Here is a 23,987-nt window from a genome sequence, read left to right as displayed (position 1 = left end):
ATAAACAACACTGTTAAAAAGCATACAAAGGATATAAATAGACATTTTCCAAAAAGGATATATAAATGCCCCATGAGCATATGAAAAGATATTGAACATCATTAGTCACCAGAGAAATGGAAGTAAAAATCATGAGATGCCATTTCACACCCACTGGATGGCTATAGTCAAAGACAGGCAAGTATGGTAAGGATGTGGAGAAACTAGAACCCTCATTCACTGCAGGTGAGGCAGTAAAATAATGCAGCCATATTGGAAAACAGTATTGTCACTCCTTGGAAATGTTCGAGTTACTATATGACCCACAGTACCATTCTTTAGGTATCTACCCACCCAGAGAAATGAAAATATATGTCCACACTAAAAGTTCTACAGAAATTCTCATAACAGAATCACTCACAATAATGAAAAAGTGAAACAAAAGAAATGCCTATCAACTAATGCATGGATAAACCAGTGTATATCCACACAATGGAATATTATTTGGTGACAAAAAGGAATGAAGTATTGATAAATTATGTAACATGGACAAATCTCAAAACATTATGCTGAGTGAAAGACACCAGTTAGAACAGATCACATATTGTAGGATATCATTTATGTAAGATGTTTACAAAAGACAAATCCATAGACACAAAATAGATTAGTGGTTGTTAGGCCTGGAGGAGAGAGGAAGGGAGGATGACTGTTGATGGGTACAAAGTTTCCTTTGGGGATGATGAAAGGGTTCTAAAATTAGATTTGGTGATGATTGCACAACTCTCCAAATACAGTAAAAATTATGCACACTTTAAAAGGCTGAACCCTGCAGTATGTAAATTATATGTTAATGAAGCTGTCACAAAAAATGAACAGAGCTCTGGAAACGTGGGATAATATTAAGTGGTTTGACATATATGTATGTATGTGAACTTCCAGAAAGGTAGGTGGGTAACAGAAGAAATAATGGCTAAAATCTTCCCAAATTTAATGAAAACTATAAACCATGGACCACAAAGCTCAAAGAATCTCAAGCAAAATAAACACATATATTTGTACCACAAACTGATGTATACCAAATTTCTGAAAACAAGTGATAAAGAGAAACATCTTAGAAACAGCCAGAGGAGAGGGAAACACATTCCAGAGGACCATAGATAAAAATTATAGCAGACTGTTCGTGAGATATGCAGGAAAGAAAAAAAATTGCCCCTGCATTTGCTAAAAGAAAGTCAACCTAGAATTCTATACCCAGTGAAAATATTCTTTAAAACAAAAGCAACTTTCCAGACAACAAAAATTAGACTTGTCATTTGAAGACTTGTACTATATAAAATGTTAAAGAAAGTTCTCCCTTTAAATGTTAAAGGAAGTTCTTCAAGCAAAGGAAAATGCTACCAGATGTGAAACTTAGATTTACACAAAGAAACAAAGATCACCAGGAGAGGTCAATATGTGGGTACATATAAAACAATTCTTGTATCCATTTATTAATTTTGTTAAATAGTAATTGTGCAAAGCAAGGCAACATATAAAATAAAACAAAGGAACAGTGTTTTTTAACAATATGCTTTATTACATCTGAAGTCATATATATTCATTACTTAATTAGTAAAGTACAAGAGTGCAAAAATCTCATTTGGTACGAATTAATTTTAAGAGTGTTCAGATACTTCACTACAGGTTTTACACAATGAAAGTTGTATTGAATAATAAATTAGATTGTTTTAGTTATAATTTTCTCCAAAGTTGAGAAAGGTAGAGATTGCATGTCATGCCATAAATTGTACATGTATGTTTTAATTTATAAGTGAATACTTAAAAACCTTAATGCTAAACCTATCTTGATTTGTACCAGTAAGCATTACTTTAATCCTAATTCTCATACTCACATTCACCCTAACAGTAACCAAAATGTTACACTCAGTCTCACCCTCACCTTAAGCCTCACACTAACACTACATTACACCGAACCCTTAAACTCATCCTAACCCAAATTCTAAAATAACTGTTACCCTAATCTACATTCTAAACTTTACTCTTACCCTAAACCTAAACTTAACACATCTTCATTCTTAACCTTACCCTTATCTTAATCGTAACCCCCAACCTTAGCCTCACCCTCACCTTAACCATAACTCTAACCTAATCGTAAATGTAATTCTATATAGAACCCAAGTCAAACCTTAATCCTAAATTTAACATTCACCATCACCTTCCCCATAAGCTTAATGCATTCTTATTTTAACACTAAAATTCACTGTCATGCTGAAACTCATCCTCTGCCTCACACTCACCTGCACATTAACATTCACATGCAGCCACATCCTAACTAAACCCCAACACTAACCATAAACTTAATTGTAACCTATTCTAATATTAACACTAAATTAAATCTGTAACCTAATCCTAATATTAACACTGACCCTACCCCTAAAGCTAACCATTACAAACCATCTTCCAGTCACCCTAATCTTAACATTCACACTCATTATTTACCTCGCTTTTACCTTCACATTAATCTAGCACTAACACTAACCCTAATTTAAACCCTAAACTTCAAAAAAACCTAATACTCCTCATTCTTGCCCTAACCCTAACTATAATCCTTACCAAACTCTAATATTATCTCCAACCCTAACCCTAAGTTTAACTTTATCTTCGTCATAAGACAAGTTTTAACCATAACATGAACCTAATCCTAAACTAACCTTAAAAAACCTTATGGTGTTCATAACATATATGTTCACAAAAGTAAAATGTATGACAAGTTCTCAAAACATGAGTGGAAACATACAAGTGTAAAATTGTAAGAAATTATACTGAGATACTAGAATACATGTGATTATATATTATTTGAATACAGATTGGATAAAGGGCCTGCTGTAAATTTTTGAGCATCCAATTAATAATTAAAACAAAGAGAAGTAACTCATAAACCTGTAATTAAAATAGAATGAGATCTTAAAAAAAACCCAGAGGATGATAGGAAACAAAAAAATAAAAACAAAGATTTGGAATAAATAGAAAACAAGTAGCAAAATGATAGATTTAAACCCAAACCTACCTAGAGGTAATAGAAGATTTTTTAGGACACAAAAAAGACAATAGCTATAAGATACTAATAAGTTAGACTTTTACCAAGTTAAACCTTATGCCCTTCAAAAGACACTGCTAAATACACATATGCACATACAACAAAACAACAACAACAACAACAACAACAACAACAACAGCCAAGCCAAGCTACCACCTAGGAGAAAATATTCATAAAGCACATATCTGATACAAAGGAGTTGTATCTAGAATATGTGGTTATGGGTGGTTATAAAGAACTGTCGCAACTCAGTAAGACAAACAACCCAAGTAAATTGGGCAAACAATTTGAATAGATACTTTACAAGATAAGATAGATTAATAGCCATGCCAAAACATGTACAAAAATATATCAGCGTCATTAGTCGTCAGGGAAACTCAAAGTAAAACCACAGCAAAACAGTACTACATACTCACTAGAATGGTGAAAAAACAATGACAATACTAAGTACTAATAAGGACAGAGAGCAACTACAACTCTCATACCTTACTGCTCAGAATGTAAAATGGTAACAGAATGGTATAAAAGTTTGGTTGTTTGTTATGAACTTAAACATACACTTACCATATCACCTGGCAATCTTACCCCTAGAAATTTAAACACATATCCACACAAAGATTTGTACATGGATGTTTATAATGACTATTTATAATAGACAAAAACTAGAAACAACCTAAATGTCCATCAACATTTGTGGTAATGTAAACAAACTGTGGCATATCAATACCTTGGAAAACTATTCAGCAATAAACCCTAAAAAACTACTGATATGTGCAACAAAACAGATAAATCTCAAAACATTATGCTTAGCAAAAGAAGCCTACAAAAAGAGTTTTATACATACTGCATGATTACATTCTTATGAAACCTTAGGAAAGATAAATGTAATCCATAAGTGACAGAAAACAAGTCAGGGGTTGCCTGGGGTCAGATAATTTTTTTTTGAAACAACCAATTTATTCAAATTCTCCAAAACTTATACTCAGTATGTTGTTTCTAAAATGTATGTCACCCTTTATATAAAGGTTTTATTATTTCATCTTTCCTTTATCATTTTTCATCTTTTATTTATAGCTCTCCAGTAGAAGCCAGAGTCTTGAGTTGCCCAGTTAGGAGACTCTGACCTACCATTCTGATCGCTTTTTCTCAATATGTATGGCCATCATCTGGTTTCTAAATGAAAGGCTTTTGGTCTGTTCAATCCCTCACTGGTAGGGTAAGACTGCACTGCTACCCACAACTACATGATCTAATTTTCCAGTCTTGTATTAGTAATCAAATTTACCATCCACCTTTCAGATCCTGGAGTTATGTTCAGTTCATCTGCCAACATGTTATGCTGATACACTGGTGGATGTGACAGAAAGTCTCAAATATGAAGAGACGGGTATTTTCAATGAAATCCTCAGGACAAGCCCCTAGGAAGAAGCCATTTACAAGCAGATTCACATTCCCTCAGCTTTTTCTGAGCCCCATCAAAGTCAAAGTTAACATGTAAGCATTCTACAGGCTCTGTAGTTGGGTATTTGTATGTGTATGACTCCCACTGAGCAACTTTGACCGGATCTTTTAGCACCTGCTGGCATTTTTAACATCTTTGTCAGTTATGACTGCTGTAGTCCAATAGTGAAGAATATGTGGACAAATCATCCAAATTGCATTAAGGTACTGCGGCTGGTAAAGGAAGCGATCTTAAATGTCATTGTGCAATGAGCCAGTCTGCTGCTGAAGAGACAGGAATGGAGCACTCATAGAATTATCTGGGGTCTGTTTTAACTGACTCAGGTCTTCCACCACTTCATCACAATTCTGTGTTCAGTTTCAGAGGCCAGCTTTCCCCACAGTGAGCTCAATGCATTTCTACATGTCCCTCGGACCAACAACACTCTAAAGAACTAAAGACATTCTGCTGCTCCAGAGTAATGCCTACATTCATATTGGATTTTTGCATACCTATAGAGTGTATCTAAATGTGCTTGCCCAAAACCATGCTTGTCCACCAGGTAGTCAAACAGCATCTAACCATCCTGGGTTGATTGCATTTACCTTTGTAGTTTCTGGACCTTCAAGCATGTTCATAGTTGGCTGTTTATGCCTGAAGCTGTTTCAGTTGTACAACGACTGTGGTTCTTTTTTCTCTTGAAGCATGAGGAATATCATCAGAATAAAGGTTTTTGTATATATCCATAAGAAAGTCTAACATGCTGGTATTACTAAAAAGATCCAATTTTCCTTGTAATAATTCTCTTTCATTATATATCTGTTTAGGGAGAGAAACTCAAGCAACGGAAAGACTAGATGCCAATACAAAAATGTTGCAATGAGAATAGTCCAGACATACTGTCATCTTGCCAAGGAAAAATAGAAGGAGGCTGGGGAATATTGATCTGGATGGGCACAAGGGAATTTGGGGGCTAATGAAAATGTTCTTTACCTTCTTTTTTAAAAAAGATTTTATTTATTTGTTTTTAGAGACAGGGGAAGGGAGGGTGAAAGAGAGGGAGAGAAACATCAATGTGAGAGAGATATATCTATCAGTTGCCTCTCATAGGCCCGCAAACTGGAACCTGGCCTACAACCCAGGAATGTGCCCTGATGGGGAATTGAACCAGCAATCTTTGGTTCACAGGCTGGCACTCAATTCACTGAGCTGTGCCAGGTAGGGTAAAAATGTTTTTTATCTTGACTGTAGTGGCGGTGGTTACACTGGTATATTAAATTCTTGAACTCATCAAAATGTTTTGATAGTTAAAATAGAAATTTATATTATGTAAACTATACCTCATTAAAACTGATTCTTAAAAAAAATGGAAGGGAAATAAAAGGCATTGTCCTAACCGGTGTTGCTGGGTTGGGCATCATCCCGCAGAGGGAAGCGTCTGTGGTTCAATTCATGGTCAGGGCACATGCCTGGGTTGTGGGTTTGGTCCCAGGCAGTGATCAATGTTTCTCTCCCTTTCTCCTTGCCTTCTCCTCTCTCTAAAAATGTGTATTTTTTTAAAAGAGGCATTACCAATATGATCAGGTTTAAATATTTTCTTAGTTCAAATCAAATCAAATTTTAGTTCTTAAGGTTGTTCTGGCTATCTTGACTGAACTGGAACAGCCAAAAATGTCAACTTCATATCTCCAAATAAAACTTTCATAGATAATTTATATTATTTATGCAGCTAGCTAATTCTTTACATTTTTATAGTATATTTTAAAAACATTTAAAATTTAAATATCTGCCAGTGTATCTGTGAGTGGGACTAGGGTGACAGTGGCCTTCAGAGTGCTTTTATTCAGTAAATTAGAATTGTAATAAAATATTTTTTATGAATACAATTGTTAAATATAGCTTAATGTTTCTTTATTTCTTCAGACTTATCCCACAACTTCATTTTTTTTCTGTCATAAAAACAATAGTCTATAATAAAAAAAAACATTCCTTACTGGTCTTTTCAATTTTGGGGTTGAATAAATGTTTCCTGTTAAGCCTTCCCAGACCACTGAAGCCTAAATGATGGTTCCCTTTCTCAACTCTTAGACTAATTACTGAGTGTACTGCTTATTTGGCAATTTAACTTTTTCATGTTTACAGACTCTCCTTCCAACTGGTTCTTTAGATCCTTTGGCCCATGGTAGATAGCAAAATATTTGTTGATTTAATTTTACTGTATTGATTAACCGAATTATGGGATTTATTTAACTACTTTGTTGTACAGAGCTTTCATTACAGATCAAAATAAGCTCAGTGTTTCATAAATCTGTAGAGATGTTGTGGGCATTCAGATTAGTGTTGATCGATCATGCTGCTTAATTCACACAGCTCAGCTGCTGTAGTTCTCCTGGGAGTGGATGGAGAAGGCATTAGTAGAGGAGACAGACTCCTGGACTCTGGAGTTGGCAGTAACAGGGCTGGATCTGGTTTTACAAAGCAGGTACTGTGATTCTCTCACCACCTCATTTAGGACAAGGTCCAGAGTTCTATATGCTAGGGGCCTCTTTCTAAACAGAGTTTGCCTAAAAGAATTAAGCCTAGTTTTGCTGGGTTTGTGGGATTTTTTTCTTTTTCACTCTCCCTTTGTACACAAAATATACTTAATTTTTGTTTCAAGTTTAGACCTTTGAAAAATACTTTTCAATGGAGAAGACAATGGTCTGCATTTGGGAGATTTACCTTTTAAGATGTTTTAATAATTGAAAGGCATAGGTAGATTCAGCATAATGCTTATACAGTTCTCGATAGTCAGTCCCGAGGAGAAGGGAATGGGAAGGGGCAGTGAGGTGGCATGATTCTCAAAAATACAGAAACTAAGTGACTAGAGAGAGGGTTTCCTAGCTTAGGTAGCAGCATAGCTAATATAATTTTACAGTGAGTTGAATAAAATGGAGAATAACATCTTCAGTGGCCAAATGTAAGAAATTGTACCAGTTGATGCCTTTTAGCCTAAGTTAGAATTCTGAACAGAATGCCACATTTCCAGGTTGCACTTTCCTGCACCAGGACCATGGCTTCCCTTGTATCCAGGTTTCTTGCAGTGCATGAGGTGTCCTCCAACTTGGATTCTGCTTTATCACAGCAAAGATTCTACTTTACAATCCTTGCCTGTTTTAGCAAATTATGATGGTTTAGACAAAGAGTAGATAACAGGGAAAAACATTTGTGGTAAAAGGGTTTTGTCATGCTATTCCTTTTGGGACAGAAAATGGGAAATGCATATTGCCTGTGGAAAAGACAAATATTTAAAGAAAAAAATAACAGAGGAAAATAAAATCAACTAAGTTTTGCATTTTGGACATTTGTGAATATCCCTAAAAACATCTTTTTTTCATGTTATTCATGAGGATATTAAGGTTTTTCGTAAATAGGATCAACTTGCCTTTTCTCTCAACTGTATTTCATGGCTTTGTATAATAAGTGTAGGTGTATACACAGCTTTATTTTTATGACTTCACAGAATTCCAATGCATGTAGCAGAATTTGCTTAACTAGTTATCCCTTCATAAGCATTTAGTTTGCATTTAATTGTTTAGTATTATAAATTAAATGGCAGTTTTTATATTTTGCACAAATAATTTAACTTCTATGAATATTAATATTCATTTCAAATATTTTAAAATCAGTTATACAGATTAATAAGTGGAGAAACATGTTAGTAAGATGGAAGTGCTTTTACTTACTGAGAAGTCCTTTTTTTTTTCTACTCCATTCACACCTTTAGAGTATGAAAGATAAGTCACTTATATCCTTTTCCATTTAGGACTTTATATACAGAAGTGTGAACTACACATTTTGGGAGTAGGTAAAATGGATTTTTAAATTTCTTAATTTTTTTATCCTCCCTCTAGAGCATGCTTACTGATTTTAGAGAGAGGGGAAGAGGGGGAGAGAGAGGGAGGGAAACATTAATGTGAAAGAGCAACATCGATCAGTTGCCTCTTGTAGTGCCTGGACCTGGGATGAACCTGCAACCTAGGTATGTGCCTGATGCGTAATTAAACCCGAAACCCTTCCAGTTCATGTGATTACACTCCAACCTACTGAGCTATACTGGCCAGGGCTGATTTTACTGTTTTTCACCTCATTCCCTTTACACTTGGTGTCCTGCATTTTCCCTGTGTGCCCAGGATCTCCATGGTGGCTCCTGGCTAGACCACCACCCTCCTGGAGCAGATCTTGTTCTTTCTCTTTGCTCCTTTTTCTCTAGCCCCTCAGTTTTATGAGTGAAGATGCTACCCTGTGTTCTACCATTCTTATAGTGCCTTGAGAGGTGATCTCTCTGGCTAATCAGATATAATAACTGGTACTATGCTATTAGAGAACTGGTAACATTTTAAAGTGTAAGTTCAAATATCACTCTTATAAGACAAAATGGGCCCTGGCTGGCGTAGCTCAGTGGATTGAGCTTGGGCTGTGAACCAAAGTGTCGTAGGTTCGATTCCCTGTCAGGGCACATGCCTGGGTTGCAGGCCACGGTCCCCAGCAACTGCACATTGATGTTTCTCTCTCTCTCTCTCTTTTTCCCTCCCTTCCCCCTCTAAAAATAAATAAAATCTTTTAAAAAAAAGACAAAATGGATTTTAAGGACTTATTCCCAAGGGACGGTCAACTGGACATTACAGGCATCCTGTTAGGCAATGAGGGTGTTTACACCAAGCAAAGAGAACTTTGCATCTTCAGGACTCAAGAGGTGCCTGCTTTGACCTGTCTCTCTGCCCAGTACCATAGCAAGAATAGCTATTCAGATGTCATAGAACTGAACTCATTTTCACACAGAAAACCCCAATCCCTGGGGCTGCTGATAAAAGGTGAAAAATGGAGCTGGGATTAAGGCAGAAGATAGAGATCTTCACTTCTTTCTTTATGTCACTCATTGTTTTTCTTGACATTTATCATACAGTAACAGTTCAACATTCATTAAAACTTAGTATTGCGTACTATGCAAAAGTAAAGTCCCCAGGAAACACAGAAGGATAATAACTAAGCAACAGGAAGAAGTTTCTATGAGGTTTGTACTGATCATGCAGTCATTTCTCAGGCTCTTGAGTGCTTTGGAGTAAACTGATACTATCAAGAAGTCACATTGCTGATATTATCAACTGTAAATTTTCCAACTGGATGGAAAAATAAAATGCTGAAGAGTTGTTAAGGCTGGATTTAGATTAGTACAGCTCTGTAACTGTTTGCAGTTTCCCACTGTTACATAGGCAAAATTTTATTCTGGCCTACTGAAGGGAAACTGAGAGTGAGACAATGACTGCTTTGGAGAGTGCCTTGATGACTGTTAGGTATCACGTTGTCAGTAGTGGACTATCTCTTAGATGTTACTATTCTCAGTACCAGGGCCACAAAGAAGACAAATTCTGCTTCCTACTTCAGCATTTACTTGGAGAAGTATGGGTAAAAATACTACATATTGATAAATGCTGTGATGTAGGCATGTATGTAAGATGTGAGCATCAATAGAAACCCATCCAATTACAGATCACAGAATGGCTGGAAGTTCCTCTATGAGCTTGGAATTTCAATAAATAAGCAAGTATTTGTGTAATATGGTATAAACTTTCTAAAGGACTGTATGGCAACACTTATCAAGAGATGTTTAAATGTTCCTATGTGTTCAAAATGACTTAGAAATTCCAATTTTAATAATTCCTGTTATGGAAATAATTAGATGCAGAAAAAGATCAGTATATAAAAATGCTTACCTCACAACTGCTTTTTATTAATCTGAAAAGAAACAGATGAAATGTTCAATAATTGGAAAATTAAAGTATGGTATATATATTGTAGTCATTAGTTTTCTAAAAATGGTAACTGGTATGGGAAAGTACTTACAATGCCACAGAAAAAAATGGAAGCTATTAAATTTTATATGTGGTATGATTCCATTATTAAAAAAGAAAAAATATGGAAAATTACAAAATCATCAAAGGAAATTCCCCTTCAAAAAGGGGAAAATACTAACAAAATACTGAGAGGTAATATGAAGGAAATGCCATTATCTTTGACTCTAAATAAAGACTTTTTTTTCTCTTGTGCCTTGAATTTCATCTCAACAGTGTTCTCAAAGGCTCTTTGCCTTCTAAACTTTTAATGGATTTACTCTCATTTAGTTTAGGGAAAAAAATGTTATACTCCTGTGTATCTGCAATTGGGCAGATTTCTGTGCATATATATATCTAGAATGATTTGGAAAATCTGTAGCCAGAATGGTTAAAAAACCCTTCTATAGGAAGTTAATCTTAAAAACTGTTTTGAAATATTTTTTTCTTTTGAAAACAAGTGTTAGTTTTCCTCTTCAAGTTTCCAGTGGGAAGCTAAACTCGATAATGAATCCTTGATAGAGTATAATTTTCTTTCTGATAGAATGAATGACAATATATGAAGTGAATAACTGGAAGATTTAGACAGGGTTTCTCAACCTTGGCACTATTGCCATTTTGGGCTGTATGATTCTAGTTGTGGACACTGCTCTGCGCACTGTAGGATGTTTAGCAGCATCTCTAGCTTCTACCCACTAGTGCAGTAGGATCCCCTCTTCAGTGGTGGCAATAAAAAATGTCTCCAGACATGGGCACACTGCCCTGGGGTTCAGAACCACTGATTTGTACAAATTGGCAAAATATTTTAGCTGAATGTGGTTTATTAGTATGTATGTGTCACATGCATGCACATGCACAGACACATATATATACACACACATGTAATACGTGCTTTTTTTCCTGGAGGATTTGAGTGCTTTCAGGTTAAAAAACAAACAAATATAGAGCATGGCAACCTAAGCTGTGGAAATCTGACTTCTGCCTCTGAAATAGACACCTAAAAAAAGTGCACTTCATTCTAATGGCTTTCTTTTTAATACAGTCAGAACTGTGCTCTGTGAAGCACCACTCCATTTCAAAAGTGCTGTTTTCCTGGTTAATTAAATTCTAGAGAAAACATTAAAGGTAATAAACACTATTGTAATAGATCTCTGAGTATCAAGAACTTCACAATGCAAAGAACAATGAGAAAAACATTTTCTAAAAAATTTCAACATATAATAAAAGGGAATTATCACTGAAAACTCTAGGTTTCTACAATCATCACTAGCACATTCTCTCCTCCCTGCCTACCCCCGCCACCGGGGCCCCCAAACTGTCAATTCATTCCCTATCCTTCTCTTGCTGAGTAAAGGGAAGAAGAGAAAGAAAAATACCAGCAGACTGAGGGGGTAAAAAGAACATGTTCAGGTATTTGCTCACCTCTTACTGAGGTAACAAATAATCCTTGGGTGCCTCTTAGAAGCCAGGCATTGTGGTGAGTAGAAGAGGAATGAGGGAGGCAGGGGTGCCCTTTAAGAGCTTATAGTTTAATAGGAAAGATAAAACAAATCAGTGCATAAAAACAACAAAAGTAGAAAGAGATAAGTGGTTTTAGATAAAGTGTATGTGAGTTAATGACCTCCAGCCTGAATAACTGAGAAAAATCAATGCTTTGTATTGGGCCTTGATGGAGAAGTTGGACTGAAAACACAAGGGGGGTGGGCGGCAGGACAGGAAAATCCAGCTTGAATGCCAGGCAAAGTCACATTCTAAAACCAGTAAGAGACTATTTACAGATTTTAAGTGGAAAGTGACAGCACTACCCACTGCAGTAGGATTTACCCAGCTGCTCCTGGGGACTCCAGGACTATTTGAATGCTGAATTATAGTAGCAGATTGTTTTGAGTTCCTTGGAGATTAAAAATGTGAGGTAGAGGCTTTAAGTGGACAGAACTCATTAACAATCCTTGTTTTACTTTTAAAATTCTGTTGCATTTTGTCATGTTGGGAACAGGGTTTGAACTGAGGCCAGTTAACTAAGATAAATGTAAGTGAAAGTGCCTGAATCATGGGAGACATAGCATAAATCCCCTGTTATCACTAATGCTAGCCATCCCAGACTAAAAGACTTGATGTGTGTGTTGGGAAGAGTATATAAGTTGGCAGAAACAACCCTCCCACCCCTATTGCAAATAGTCAGTGGGGTCACAAAGAGAGGTCCAAAAAAAAAGTTATTTTTGAACAGGAAAATCAATTTCCTGGATGAGGTGGATTTTAGGCATATATACGAGGGTCTATTCAAGGAGTTTCTTGCTCTCAGGAACCTTTGTTTCCAGTTCTGGGAATAATGAAGGAGTGATATATTAACATAGTGTATCGGGCATTTTATTGTTGTACTGATAATTTCCATGGGGAGTAGTCTGTCTTTTGGAAGAACTTCCCTTTGCCACCAAAATCCTACCTTGGCTCCAGAGCCTGCCTACTGTATCTTCCCATTCCAACCCTGATTCTCCTATAGGAGCCAAGTATGTATGACACTCCACAGTTCTAAGTCAAAGTCCCTATTATATGGGGGCCAATCAGTGAAAGTTAACATGAATACATAAAACTCTATCAAAGAATATTATCAAATCTTGGCCAGGTTAGATTAGGTGTGGCTGCATATAACTTGGGAGTTCAAAATAACAGTGACTTAGACAACATCTTTTATTTCTGTCAGGTAAAAGAAGAGTACAGCGACATTGGTTCATGGCTTCCACCTTCAAGGTCACCAGGTACTCAAGAGCACATGCTGAAAATCCAGCCATCACATCCACACTCCAAAAAGCAGAAAAGAGGAAGCCTCTTTAGAGGGCTTTCCTGGAAGATTCTGTTCCTATCTCATTGGCCCAATTTAGCCATGTGGCCAGCTGTCATCTCTGAGGCGGGCATATTGTTCTTCCTCACAGAGTGGAAGACCTGTACTAAGGGAGATGGAAGAATCAACACCAGATAGGGAAGTAGCAACCTCCCCCAGTCTGACCTTTGCCTGACCCTTTGAGATGCTGGAATTTACCTTATCATAAGTACATCCCAGTTCTGAGAGAGCACACATACACTTACCATTCCTGTTCATGGTGAGAGAAGATGGATGAAGAAGATAAGAGTTTGGCAAAAGAGCTTAGATTTCTTAAGGCTGTTTAGCCTGGGGACAGGTGGTGAATTCTCAATGGCGAGGTAGATAAATCAGTTTCCAGGTGGGCCTTTGCCGTGATACTCCGAATCTATGGCTATCCCCTGCTTCATTATTAATTCTATAAACCAAGGTTTTACTCATGGACAGGAAATATGTGGCATAAGTGTTATCTTCTCCTCCTTTCCTCATGGCAGTATTTTTCCCTGTTCAGCTAGAATATGACCTCAGAATCCTTTGCAACACAATGTTCCTGGCAGTTATACTGGTTCAAAAGATTTGTCTTTGGTGTTGAATTATACCTGTCATTTTTAATTGCTTATGGGAATTTTCAATGTGAAAGATTATCTGAGTAAAATTCTTTATGGGATAAATCTTTCACAAGTATATCCACAGGTAATAAAGTTATATATTTACAGGTAGCAGGCTTGGCATTCTTCAGATTTTAGCACTACATGACTATAATCACTCACATTAGTGACCATGTTCCAAGCCTGTTAATTTGAGTATTTACTGGACTTTGAGTTTCTCTAAGAATTATATTGTATCCATGTTTGTATCCCCAAGGTGTCTGGCTCAGCACACTTTCAAATGTTTTACAAACAAATGAATCACCTACATTGGTCAAGATCAAGAGGCTATCAAAGTAAATACTTCCCCATAGCTGGTTACTGTGGACTGCTTACCATCAAGAGTACCAAACAGATGACTTATTTGAGGGGAGGTCATTGGGTGACAAGAGCATTGATGGTACAATAAAGAGTTTTGGTGCACAACGTCCTTACAAACATTTGAGTAACTGCACAGAAAACCGGCTACCTGTTGACAAAGAAAGGGCAGATACACTCTGAGCGGGGTTTTTTTTTTCCCTTTTTTTCCTTGAGACTAGCCTTTTCCCTTCTTTTGACTAATGGTCCAGGTCCTGGGCTAACCTGACTCAGTGTTTTTTGTATTCTGGGAGGTGTTTCAACGTGTTGTGCAAATGACAGATTCTTATTTCATGGATCAGTATGTGTGTAGCTGAAGTGAGAATGTAATTATGCTCTACTTAATTAAGGTAGCCTATATTCACTGATTTGTCTTAAGATCTTATAACTCATTTAAGTTAACACTAATGTCATTTATGTTTTAAATATTTTGGTTTCACTGAAAATTTTGTTGAAAGAAAAAGCTACTTTAAAAATGTGAAGGGCACTGGCTTAACAAGCTCACACAAGTCCATATTTACCTCTTTTTAATGACCAAATTCTTAAACCCTGGTAACAAAGAAAGATGAAGGAAAAGAATTGTGAAATGATTCTTTCTGCTCAAAGCAGGACTGGTTCTGATTAGATCCAGGTTGATGTTTTATAAGCAAGCTGAATGTTTTGAGGACAGGGCCTGGATTGAAGTGCTCACCTCCTCCCCACCCCCCTGCAGTCCTAATCCTGGGCTAGATCCACCCTACTGAGGAAATGTCCCCATATTTAGATTCCTAAGTGATATAATCAGAGACGGCTGTATCACCAGAGTTGGCTAAATTTCTGCATAATGCTTCTCCTTGTTGGCTGGCTACTTAGTTTAGTCAGAAGGGTTGGGCGCCACAGAAATAACAAGGGTCCTTTCTCTTCTCTCTTCTCCAAGTCTAGAACTAGTCCTAAGAGGTCACTCACAGCTTAATTCAGCAAGAGAATAGAAAAGGGAAGAGGAAGAAAGCAGGACTAGAGTCCTTTTTTCAAAGATCCTCACCTGAGGATCTGTTTTATTGATTTGAGAGAGACATGGATGTGTGAAAGAAACATCAACTGGCTGACTCCCATATGGGACCCGACCGGGACTGAACTGAAATTTAGGTATGTGTTCTCATCGGGAATCAAACTCACAACTTTTGGTGTGCCGGACAACACTGTCATTGACTGAGCCACCCGGCCAGGGCAGCACTATTGTCTTTTTATCCCTGATTTCTTCTCTCATTATTCCAATCTATCTCCTGCCCCTATTCTGTTCAGTGACACCTCCAGGTGGGGGCAAGAGGTTGGGCTGGATGCAACTGAAAGGGACCTTATAGACTGTAGTCAGAACCAAGGAGCAACATCCCCAGTTAGGCCATTTCTTACCTTAGATAGGTTTACTTATTGGAATTGAAGTGTTTTTATTTGTAAAATGTGAGATAACAGCATAGGCTTAGATGTAAAAAATACTCAGTACAATGCCTGGTTTCCAGCAAGTGTTCAATACATGCCACCTTTCTTAAAGTGTCACTGAGTGTCAAATAGGAGGAATCTCTGCCTGGAGAAACGTGAAATGTGTTTTTGTGTGTGTGGGGGAGAGGTTGTGTGTGGAAGGGTGTGGTGGTTGGCACTCATGTAAATCACTGGTGATGCTTCAGCACTTATCTTTCTTCCCCAGGCCTGCTGACCAAAAGTCATACTAATGAATAAGCCCAACAGGTGCATTTCTAAGGAAAATACAGTGGGAATGTCAAAGAGTGGGTAGAGGTGGTGGGGGAACAGAAAGTCCCTGCAGACCACTGGTTGTCCCATCTTTTGGCACGTTTGTGGCTATCCTGGCCCCTAGTCACATCTTCATGTCTCCAGGTGTTGTTCCCAATTAATACTCCCAGGACCCTGAGGAAGAGGAAGCTTGAAACAGCCCTGCCACCTGTCCCCTCTTAAGCCCTTCAAACCATATGATTAATTGTAAATTTTATGATTAAATAAAAATTATTTAATGTCCCTTAAGTGAATATGCCATACATACATGGTTTAGTAATTGGGTGCTTGTGGCACCGAAACTACAAAACAGCATTGTAACCCTGAAAATCTGGATGTACACTCTCATTGACTTGTAGTTGTGGTCCAGTCCGTTTCCTGGGAGGCAAGGGTGTAAGACTGCCTTAATAAAGAACCTTATTTTATTTGCTTTGTTGCTATCTCCCCACCTCTCTCTGGCTGCATTCTTCAGAACTTCCTTCGGTTATCTTGTCAGTATCAGCGCTTTGCTGCCATTTATCTTCCAAGGTCACCCAATCGGCAAAAATATAGTTGGATCATGGAGCTTTTAAAAATGTAACCTAATAAATGTATAAACATGATCAAGAGGGGCAGCGCAGGTTAAAAAAAAAGGTTGGATGTCAAGAATTAAACGAATTAGTGTTAAAGCCTGTGGCAACATGTACACATATTACCATGCCATCTTTTGTTTTCTTTTACTACCTGTTACTTCATCTTCCTGGGCCTCAGTTTCCCCGTATGTTAATTAAGAGCCCTGCACCCAATGTTTTTCTTTCAAAGACATTTTTCCTCCTGCCTCTCCTCACAACTCCTTCCCTGAGTATTTGGAAGCGGGTGTGCCGGTTACTTCTGCACCACCGGGAGAGCTAATCTTGACTTCATTTTAGCGGTTTGGGTTCAGACAACCCAGCAGAAGAGGACAGCAGCGTTTTAAAGGTAACAGATTAGCTGGTGTTACATACCTGCCTCTACCTCCCCAAAACCTCCGTGAGACTTAAAAGGCTACAGCTGACTGCACGCTGAAATAGCCCAGGGGCCACCATCAAGTCCTCCGCAAAGCTCGACGCAGACGAGAGAACTCCCAAATCAAGGGCCACTTCCTCTTAAAAGCTTTAAAGAAAGAAAAACGAAGAACGGCCCCATCCCCGTTCCCGGGAGTGGCCAGCGCAGATTCGGGGACCCGGGGCCACCACCACACCCCTTCATCCCCGTTGGGTTGGGCGGGGCGGTGGAACGGAGGACGGAGACCAGAGAAGTCGGGCCTCCCGACGCCAGCGGCCGCTAACTTGCTGCAGCCCTCCCGCCTGCGATCTGCTTCCAGGGCAGCGGGAAGGGGCGGTGCCGGGGTGGGGCAGGAGCCCAGGCTCCTCCGGGCCCTTACAGGCCGGCCTCTCGGCGTAGAGGAGGAGGACTGTGCCCGCCCACCGCACCCCCGCTGTCTGCTCCGCCCTGCCCCTACACAGTCTACGCCCCCTCGTCCCCCAGCTGCCGCTACCCGGGACTCGCGTCTCTGCCGCCTGAACCGGAACCTCTTGCGGAGGCCGCGGCCGGGTGCGGGCGCGGAGCGGGAAGCGCGAGGAGGCGTTGAGCCCGGCGCCCGCCATGGCCGCGGCCGGGTGAGGCGGGCGCGGCCGTGCATTCGCGCGGTACGGGCTGTCCTCCGCCTCGGGCAGGCCCAGGAGACGCGGAGACCGAGGGAGCCGCCTGCTGCCGCTGGTTGCCGCCCCGCCCGCTGCCCATGGCGAGGCCCCACCATCGCTGCTGACCGCGCTTCCGTCCGTCCCCGGCGGCGGGCGGGCCTCGCTCTACGTTCGGCCCCGGGAGCCCCGCGAGCGCCGCGGGCCCCGGGCCGCCGACGATGGGGAACACTACCTCGTGCTGCGTGTCTTCCAGCCCCAAGCTCCGGAGGAATGCACACTCCCGGCTGGAGTCCTACCGGCCGGACGCGGACCTGAGCCGCGAGGACACAGGCTGCAACCTGCAGCACATCAGCGACCGGGAGAACATCGACGGTGAGCGCGGCCCGGCCGGGAACCTCACAGCCCGGCTCCGGACTTGGGCTCGGGTACCGCGGGCAGGGGGCCGGTGGCCAGGTGACAGGAGCCGTCCCTGGTCAGCCCAGGTCTCCAGGCGTGAAGGGGACAGCTCTGGGCACGGGCGGTGGAGAGCCCTGGTCTCGGGCAAGGACTGTTTCGGGCCATAATTAAGCTGTTGGCGACCAGGCTCAGCTCACTTGTTTTTTAAAAAGTGAAGTGAGTGGACACGGTCTTGGGTAAAACTGAGGACTGAATCCCTGGTTTGGACTAGTCTGTACCTAGAGTTGGAGAACAGGATTGGCCTGTGTCAACCCCGGAAACTTACATGTTGATCCCACTTGGCTGTCCCTCACCAGCGTTTCCTTCAAAAACTAAAAACAAAACCAAAGGCTTCCCAGCAAAGGATTTGGAGGGGGTGATTTGAGACATTGGAGTCAAATTGCTCCACTTGAATGCTTCAAAATTTTCTTTAGAGTATCATTGGAATGGTTTGGAAACATCTTGGGGTTGTACCCCATTTTTGCTTGGGACTGAATTACGTCCTATGAATTCCTAATTGATCTGAGTGACATTTGTTTTGGGTTAGTGTTTATAAAGGAAGTTAAACGACCCATCACTGCACTTAGTAAAGTTTATTTTACTGGTGTCTTTATTAATAATTTAGAAATATAATTTTGTTAATAAGCTACGTTGCTTAATATCTACAGGTGGGTAGTTTATGTGATTTCCAACTTTTAAGAAATTTGAAATGTGAAATATATTTTTATGACAACTTGATTTTTCTTTCTTTTTTAACCCAGAAATATCAAAGTTGATGTGTTTGAACCAACCTGAAAAGATTTCTTGTTTGAGTGAATTGGCATAACTGTCATAATTCATTCGTGTCAACTTTAGGGGGGCACGTGTGCTCTAGTGTGGAAAGCCAAGTTTAAACTCAATCAAAAGTAAGAATTTTCTCATCGTTTGGCATTCTTTAATTTCTTTTAAGTAGTAATTTCATGTCTTTAGGAGAGCAAATTTGTTAAATAAGTATTGTACCACATATAAAGAGACTAATATAATATCTGGCGTGTGTTATAGTAGGTGCATAGTAAGTTAGGGTTCCAAGTGACATTTCTAGTGTTGTTGCTTTAGACTAGCATTATTTTAACCTACTCTTTAGAGATTTTGAGTTACATCCATACTTCATTTTAAAATTTAGGCACGTAGAGGCATCTAGAAGGATATTAAGGCTGGATATATCTTCATCACTGCTCTGGTCACAAGAACCTAAAAGAAGTGTTTAGCATATAATAAAGACTTAATGAGTATCTTATTTTAAAGATGTGAATGAATGAATGAGTTTATTATAGAAAGCCATTACCTAGGCCTGTACTGTGTTGGTTGTCAAAAATATTTGGCAATAATGCCTCCTTTATGTTGTGCACTAATACCGGGTAGAGACTTTATGATTTAAATATTAGATTTAAGAATACAAACAGAAGGAAGAGTTCACATTTCTTAGAGCTAGGCTGCATACTGGTATTGACTAGAGTGAGGAAATGGGGCCAGGGGCCGGGTGGGGGGGCTGTGGGGAGTAATTGTAATCAGCTGTTTGGCAATAAGGCTTGGGAGGGTTTTGCCAGAGAAAAATAGAATAGTATTGTGTGTTCTTTCTTTTGAGGGAAATCTAAATTTGGTCATCACTCACTTTTGAGAAAACATTTGGAAGACCACCAACTCAAGTTTTGTAGGTTCTAGATAGTTTAAGAGACTAAGTCGGGGTAAGAAGATTTCTAATGTAGGCTGTAGTGCCCTCTCACCCCAGAACCCAATTCATACAATGATGCTAGTTTATACCCAGAAACATTTAAACAGTCTTCTCTTTGTTTCCCAAGTTTAGTAAATAGTACTTCTGGGTTTACCTATCCAGCAGTTCTCAAGTCCAGAAATGTAGGACTGGGCCTTTGCATGTTGTTTAAAGCTCTCCAGTAATTCTAAGATGCAGCCAGCGTTGAGAATTGCTCCTGTTGTTGAGGGAGGGATATTTTCCATAGAAATTCATTCAGTGTCAGAAGTTGGACAGGAGACCAGATTTATGTTAAATAAGATGCATACTGTATTTTGTCATGTATAATGCTCATCCACACCAATTATTGTATTACAGAGGGTATTATTTTGCATATGGATATGGTTATTGTTCCATAAACAATAACCATAACCAATAACCATATTGTTCCATAAAGAGTTACACTTTTAATGCATAAGCAAAAATAAAAGAATTAAAAACATTTATATAGGTATGGAATTAGTACTACCCACGTATAATGCGCATCTTTATTTCCCCTTAAAAATTGTGACAAAATACTGCGTGTTGTACATGGCAAGATATGGTATATATGTATGCACACAAACATGACTTACTGTATTGTTAGATGATTAGTAAACATTTTAAAACTACATCTCAATTCTTTTTTAAATTAAATTTTATTGGGGTGTCATTGGTTAATAAAATTATACAAGATTGTCAGGAAAAAGTTACATCCATTGTCAATACAATGAGAAGGGTTTGCCCAACATCTATGTATACTGACAGCCAAGGAGAGTGGACTGGGATGCACATGCATGAACAATGACAACTTCACTGAACTAGTCAGTAGACTGTAAACACAGCTGATTGAGCTTGTGTACTGTGTGGCTGTTGCATTCAAAATGACTGAGTAAGTAGAGCAATGAGCCTGCATCACATTTTTCGTTCAGCTCAAAAATTCCTCCAAGGAAGCTATTCAGATGATTCAGAAGGCCATAGCTATAGGCAGCTGGTGATTGGCAGCTTCACCGGGACAATGTGCCCACTCACGCATCACATCTTGTGCAGTTTTTTTGTGAAACATCATATCACCCAGGTAACTCAGCCCCCCTACAGCCCCGATTTGGTGCCCTGGGACTTCTGGCTTTTCCCAAAACTAAAATTGCCTTTGAAAGGGAAAAGATTTCAGATAGTTGATGACATTCACGAGAATACAACGGGGTAGCTGATGATGACTGGGAGAATTGTGAGGTACCAAGGTGCCTACTTTGAAGGAAACTGAGGTGTCATTGTCCCATGTACAAAGTTTCTTGTATCTTCTTCAATAAATGTCTCTAATTTTTATATTATATGACTGGATGCCTTCTGGACAGACCTTAATGTAAGTTACATCTCAGTTCTTGATTCTAAGGTAGTATATAACAAAAGTACAGTATATAACAAAAGCTGAAACGCACAAATGCCATCTTTCTTACATACAGAAAGATGTTCCAGACAACTAGAATGGAAGGGTTCGGAGATGGTTATGAGGTTTCTGTGATAGGTGAGTTTCTTTAAATCATAAAGAAATGAGCTATGTACTCGTGTTTTCTCTGTTCAAACACACAGTGGGTACTCCTTGTTGCATAGGATTTCAGTGACTGAGTTAGGGCAGCTGGCTCCCATGAGACCTACCTGCAGCTTGCTCTCTGTCTTTGTACTCTGTGTATGTTAGTGTTAGGTTATTCATGTTTTTGGAATTTATATTAGACTGAGTAGCTCCCTTGGTATTACTTCTCATGAAATGATTGTGAGATTGAGAAATAACAAAAACAGTTAATAATGATAGTAATAATTACAACCCTTATATATTGCTTACTCTGTGCCAGATACTGCTTGACATCTCTTCATTTATTATCAGAACAACCCTATGGGTAATTTTATCCTAACTTTAAGACAAAGATGTGAGGCAGAGTGAGAAGAAATGATGTGTCTAAAGTCATATAGCTACTGAATGGCCAATGGAAACTTTCCCTTGTTGCTTGACTAGCCATCAAACACGTTAAGTAGTCTGGGGTTGTCTTGTGGGGGTAGGCTGTCTATCATTGCAGTCGTATCTGAGAAGGGACTTTATCTATCTGCAACAGATTGGACTTTGCTGAGTAGTTTATTTCTGTGGGAGGGGAAAGAGAGGCATGGATCAAAGAAAGTTTAGAATTCTATGAGAGCAAATAAATCAGGACACTTGTAACATGTGTATTTTAGTGTCAGTTGGAGAGTTAGGCCTCAGCATGATTGATGGCACCTTCATCTTTTGTATATCAGTTGTCATCCTTGACAATCCAGTAGCTCCTTCATCCCATCTCCAATCTGCTAGGAAAGCATTACTCTCTACCTTTAAAATAGATCTAGAATCTGATCACTTTTTTGTTCTTTTTATCCTTACCAAAGGACATTTTTTCATTGTTTTTAGAGAAACAGATTGGTTGCCTCCCATACGTGCCCAGAACTGGGATCCTATGAGCCTGGACCAGGGATTGAACCTATAATCTAGGTATGTGCCCTGACCAGGGATTGAACCCGCAACCTTTTGGTGTACGGGACGGTGCTCCAACCAACTGAGCCACATCTGCCAGGGCCAGAATCTGATCACTGTTTTATACCTTTCCTGCTGCTCTTGTGCTAAATAGCCTAATTGTCTCCTTGCTTCCACCCTAGCCTGCTGCAGTGTGTACTCAACCACAGTTGCTGTGGTGAGATCCTTTTTAAAACAACACATCACTTCCTTGCTCAAAAACTGCAATGACTCCTTATTTTATGTGGAGAAAAAACTTTACAATGGACTTTTACAGTAGAGGGCACTAAGGCCCTTTGTGATCTGCCTGCCTTCCTCACTCACTCACTCACTCACTCACTAGCTCATTCCAGCCACATTGACTTTGTTCGGTGCTTCAGTGCTGTTCCTTGAACATACCAGACATACTTTTTCCCCCGAGGACCTTTGCTCTGTCCTTCTGCCTGGAATGCTTTTTTTGTATTCTCTTGGCTAACATCCTCACTGTCTTAAGTCTTTGTTCATGTCTCACCTTTTCATTGAGGCCTTCCTTGTCACCCCATTTAACATCCATCCCATCAGCAATCCTAAAATACATCCTTTGTCCTAATGATTCTTTATTCCATGTCACCTATAACATGCTGTACAAGTGTATACATATGTAATAGTAACTATTTCTACTCATGGAAGTTCCACAGAGAATTTTTTTTTGTTTTGCTCATTGATGTAAATTAAACCATGTACCCAGCACAGGGCCTGATATCTCAATGACATTCTATAAATATTTGTTGAATCAAGGAGTGAAGCCAGCTTCGTAAGAACATCAGAGGCAGAGCATCATGGTGTGAGGAAACAGGTGGGAGGAGAGGATGAATAGGACTTGTAATAATGAAAGTAGAGTGATGTGAAACTTTTTGGTTCTGTTTGCATTTTATCCCGAGAGGTAGCAGATAGGGTGAACTACTGAAAATGAAACATAAGAAAGATTTTAAAGTATAATTAAAAAAATCACCCAAATTGAAAAGAAACTGTGGTTAATGGAATTCTGTTTAGCAGTGTACTATTTAGTCTTTTTTCCTTCTCTCATCAGATGAATGGTTGTCTCATCAGATGTCCATTACATTCTTAGGGATCAAAATGAGGCTAAAATGTGTAATAAGTCAAAAAGTGCTAGATGAACATGCAATTATAAACATAGCCACTCATGTTGATTTTTTTGTATTAAACATAAAATGTGTTTACACATCAAGTGGTGTTGGATTTCCCATATCCAGAGAAGCTCGAAGCCTAAGGAACTCATTCTAGGTATGGGAAGCATAACCAGAAAAAGTTCTCTGTTAAAAGGTGTGTGTGTGGGGGGGCAGCGGGGAGTAATAAAGGGGGGAAGATAAAAGAGCAATTTAAAATCGAAGTACCTATTGTGGTGTTAACCTGAATTACTGCTCTGGTTCTTTTGAGTATCTGCAAATTTCTGACTGTATCTCGTCAACGTTCTTTTTCTTAAATGTCAGTCCCACTTTAATATTTCCAGCCTGATGGGCAAAACCATACCTGTGGACTTTCACTTCAGACTGAGATTTATTACGCTGCCTACAG

General features: G+C 39.2%; 1 protein-coding gene and 1 pseudogene across 2 annotated transcripts in view; one reads left to right on the top strand and one right to left on the bottom strand.

The window, feature by feature from the left end:
• Positions 1-4,133: 4,133 nt before the first annotated feature.
• Positions 4,134-5,935, bottom strand: LOC123806707 (annotated as a pseudogene).
• Positions 5,936-17,886: 11,951 nt separating this feature from the next.
• The window catches only part of CCNY (cyclin Y), a 278,861-nt gene continuing 272,760 nt past the window's right edge, over positions 17,887-23,987 (top strand). For both annotated transcript variants that reach the window (XM_045820112.1, XM_045820111.1), the window contains exon 1: positions 17,887-18,045. In XM_045820112.1, coding sequence (XP_045676068.1) covers positions 17,892-18,045 — 154 coding nt within the window. In that variant the 5' untranslated portion in view covers positions 17,887-17,891. The remainder of the gene's footprint in view (positions 18,046-23,987) is intronic.

The sequence above is a fragment of the Phyllostomus hastatus genome, unplaced genomic scaffold, assembly GCF_019186645.2.
Source record: "Phyllostomus hastatus isolate PE091 unplaced genomic scaffold, TTU_PhHast_1.1 phas_scaffold_39, whole genome shotgun sequence".
Taxonomy (NCBI): Eukaryota; Metazoa; Chordata; class Mammalia; order Chiroptera; family Phyllostomidae; genus Phyllostomus; species Phyllostomus hastatus.
This window is presented reverse-complemented; position numbering and strand designations above follow the sequence as displayed.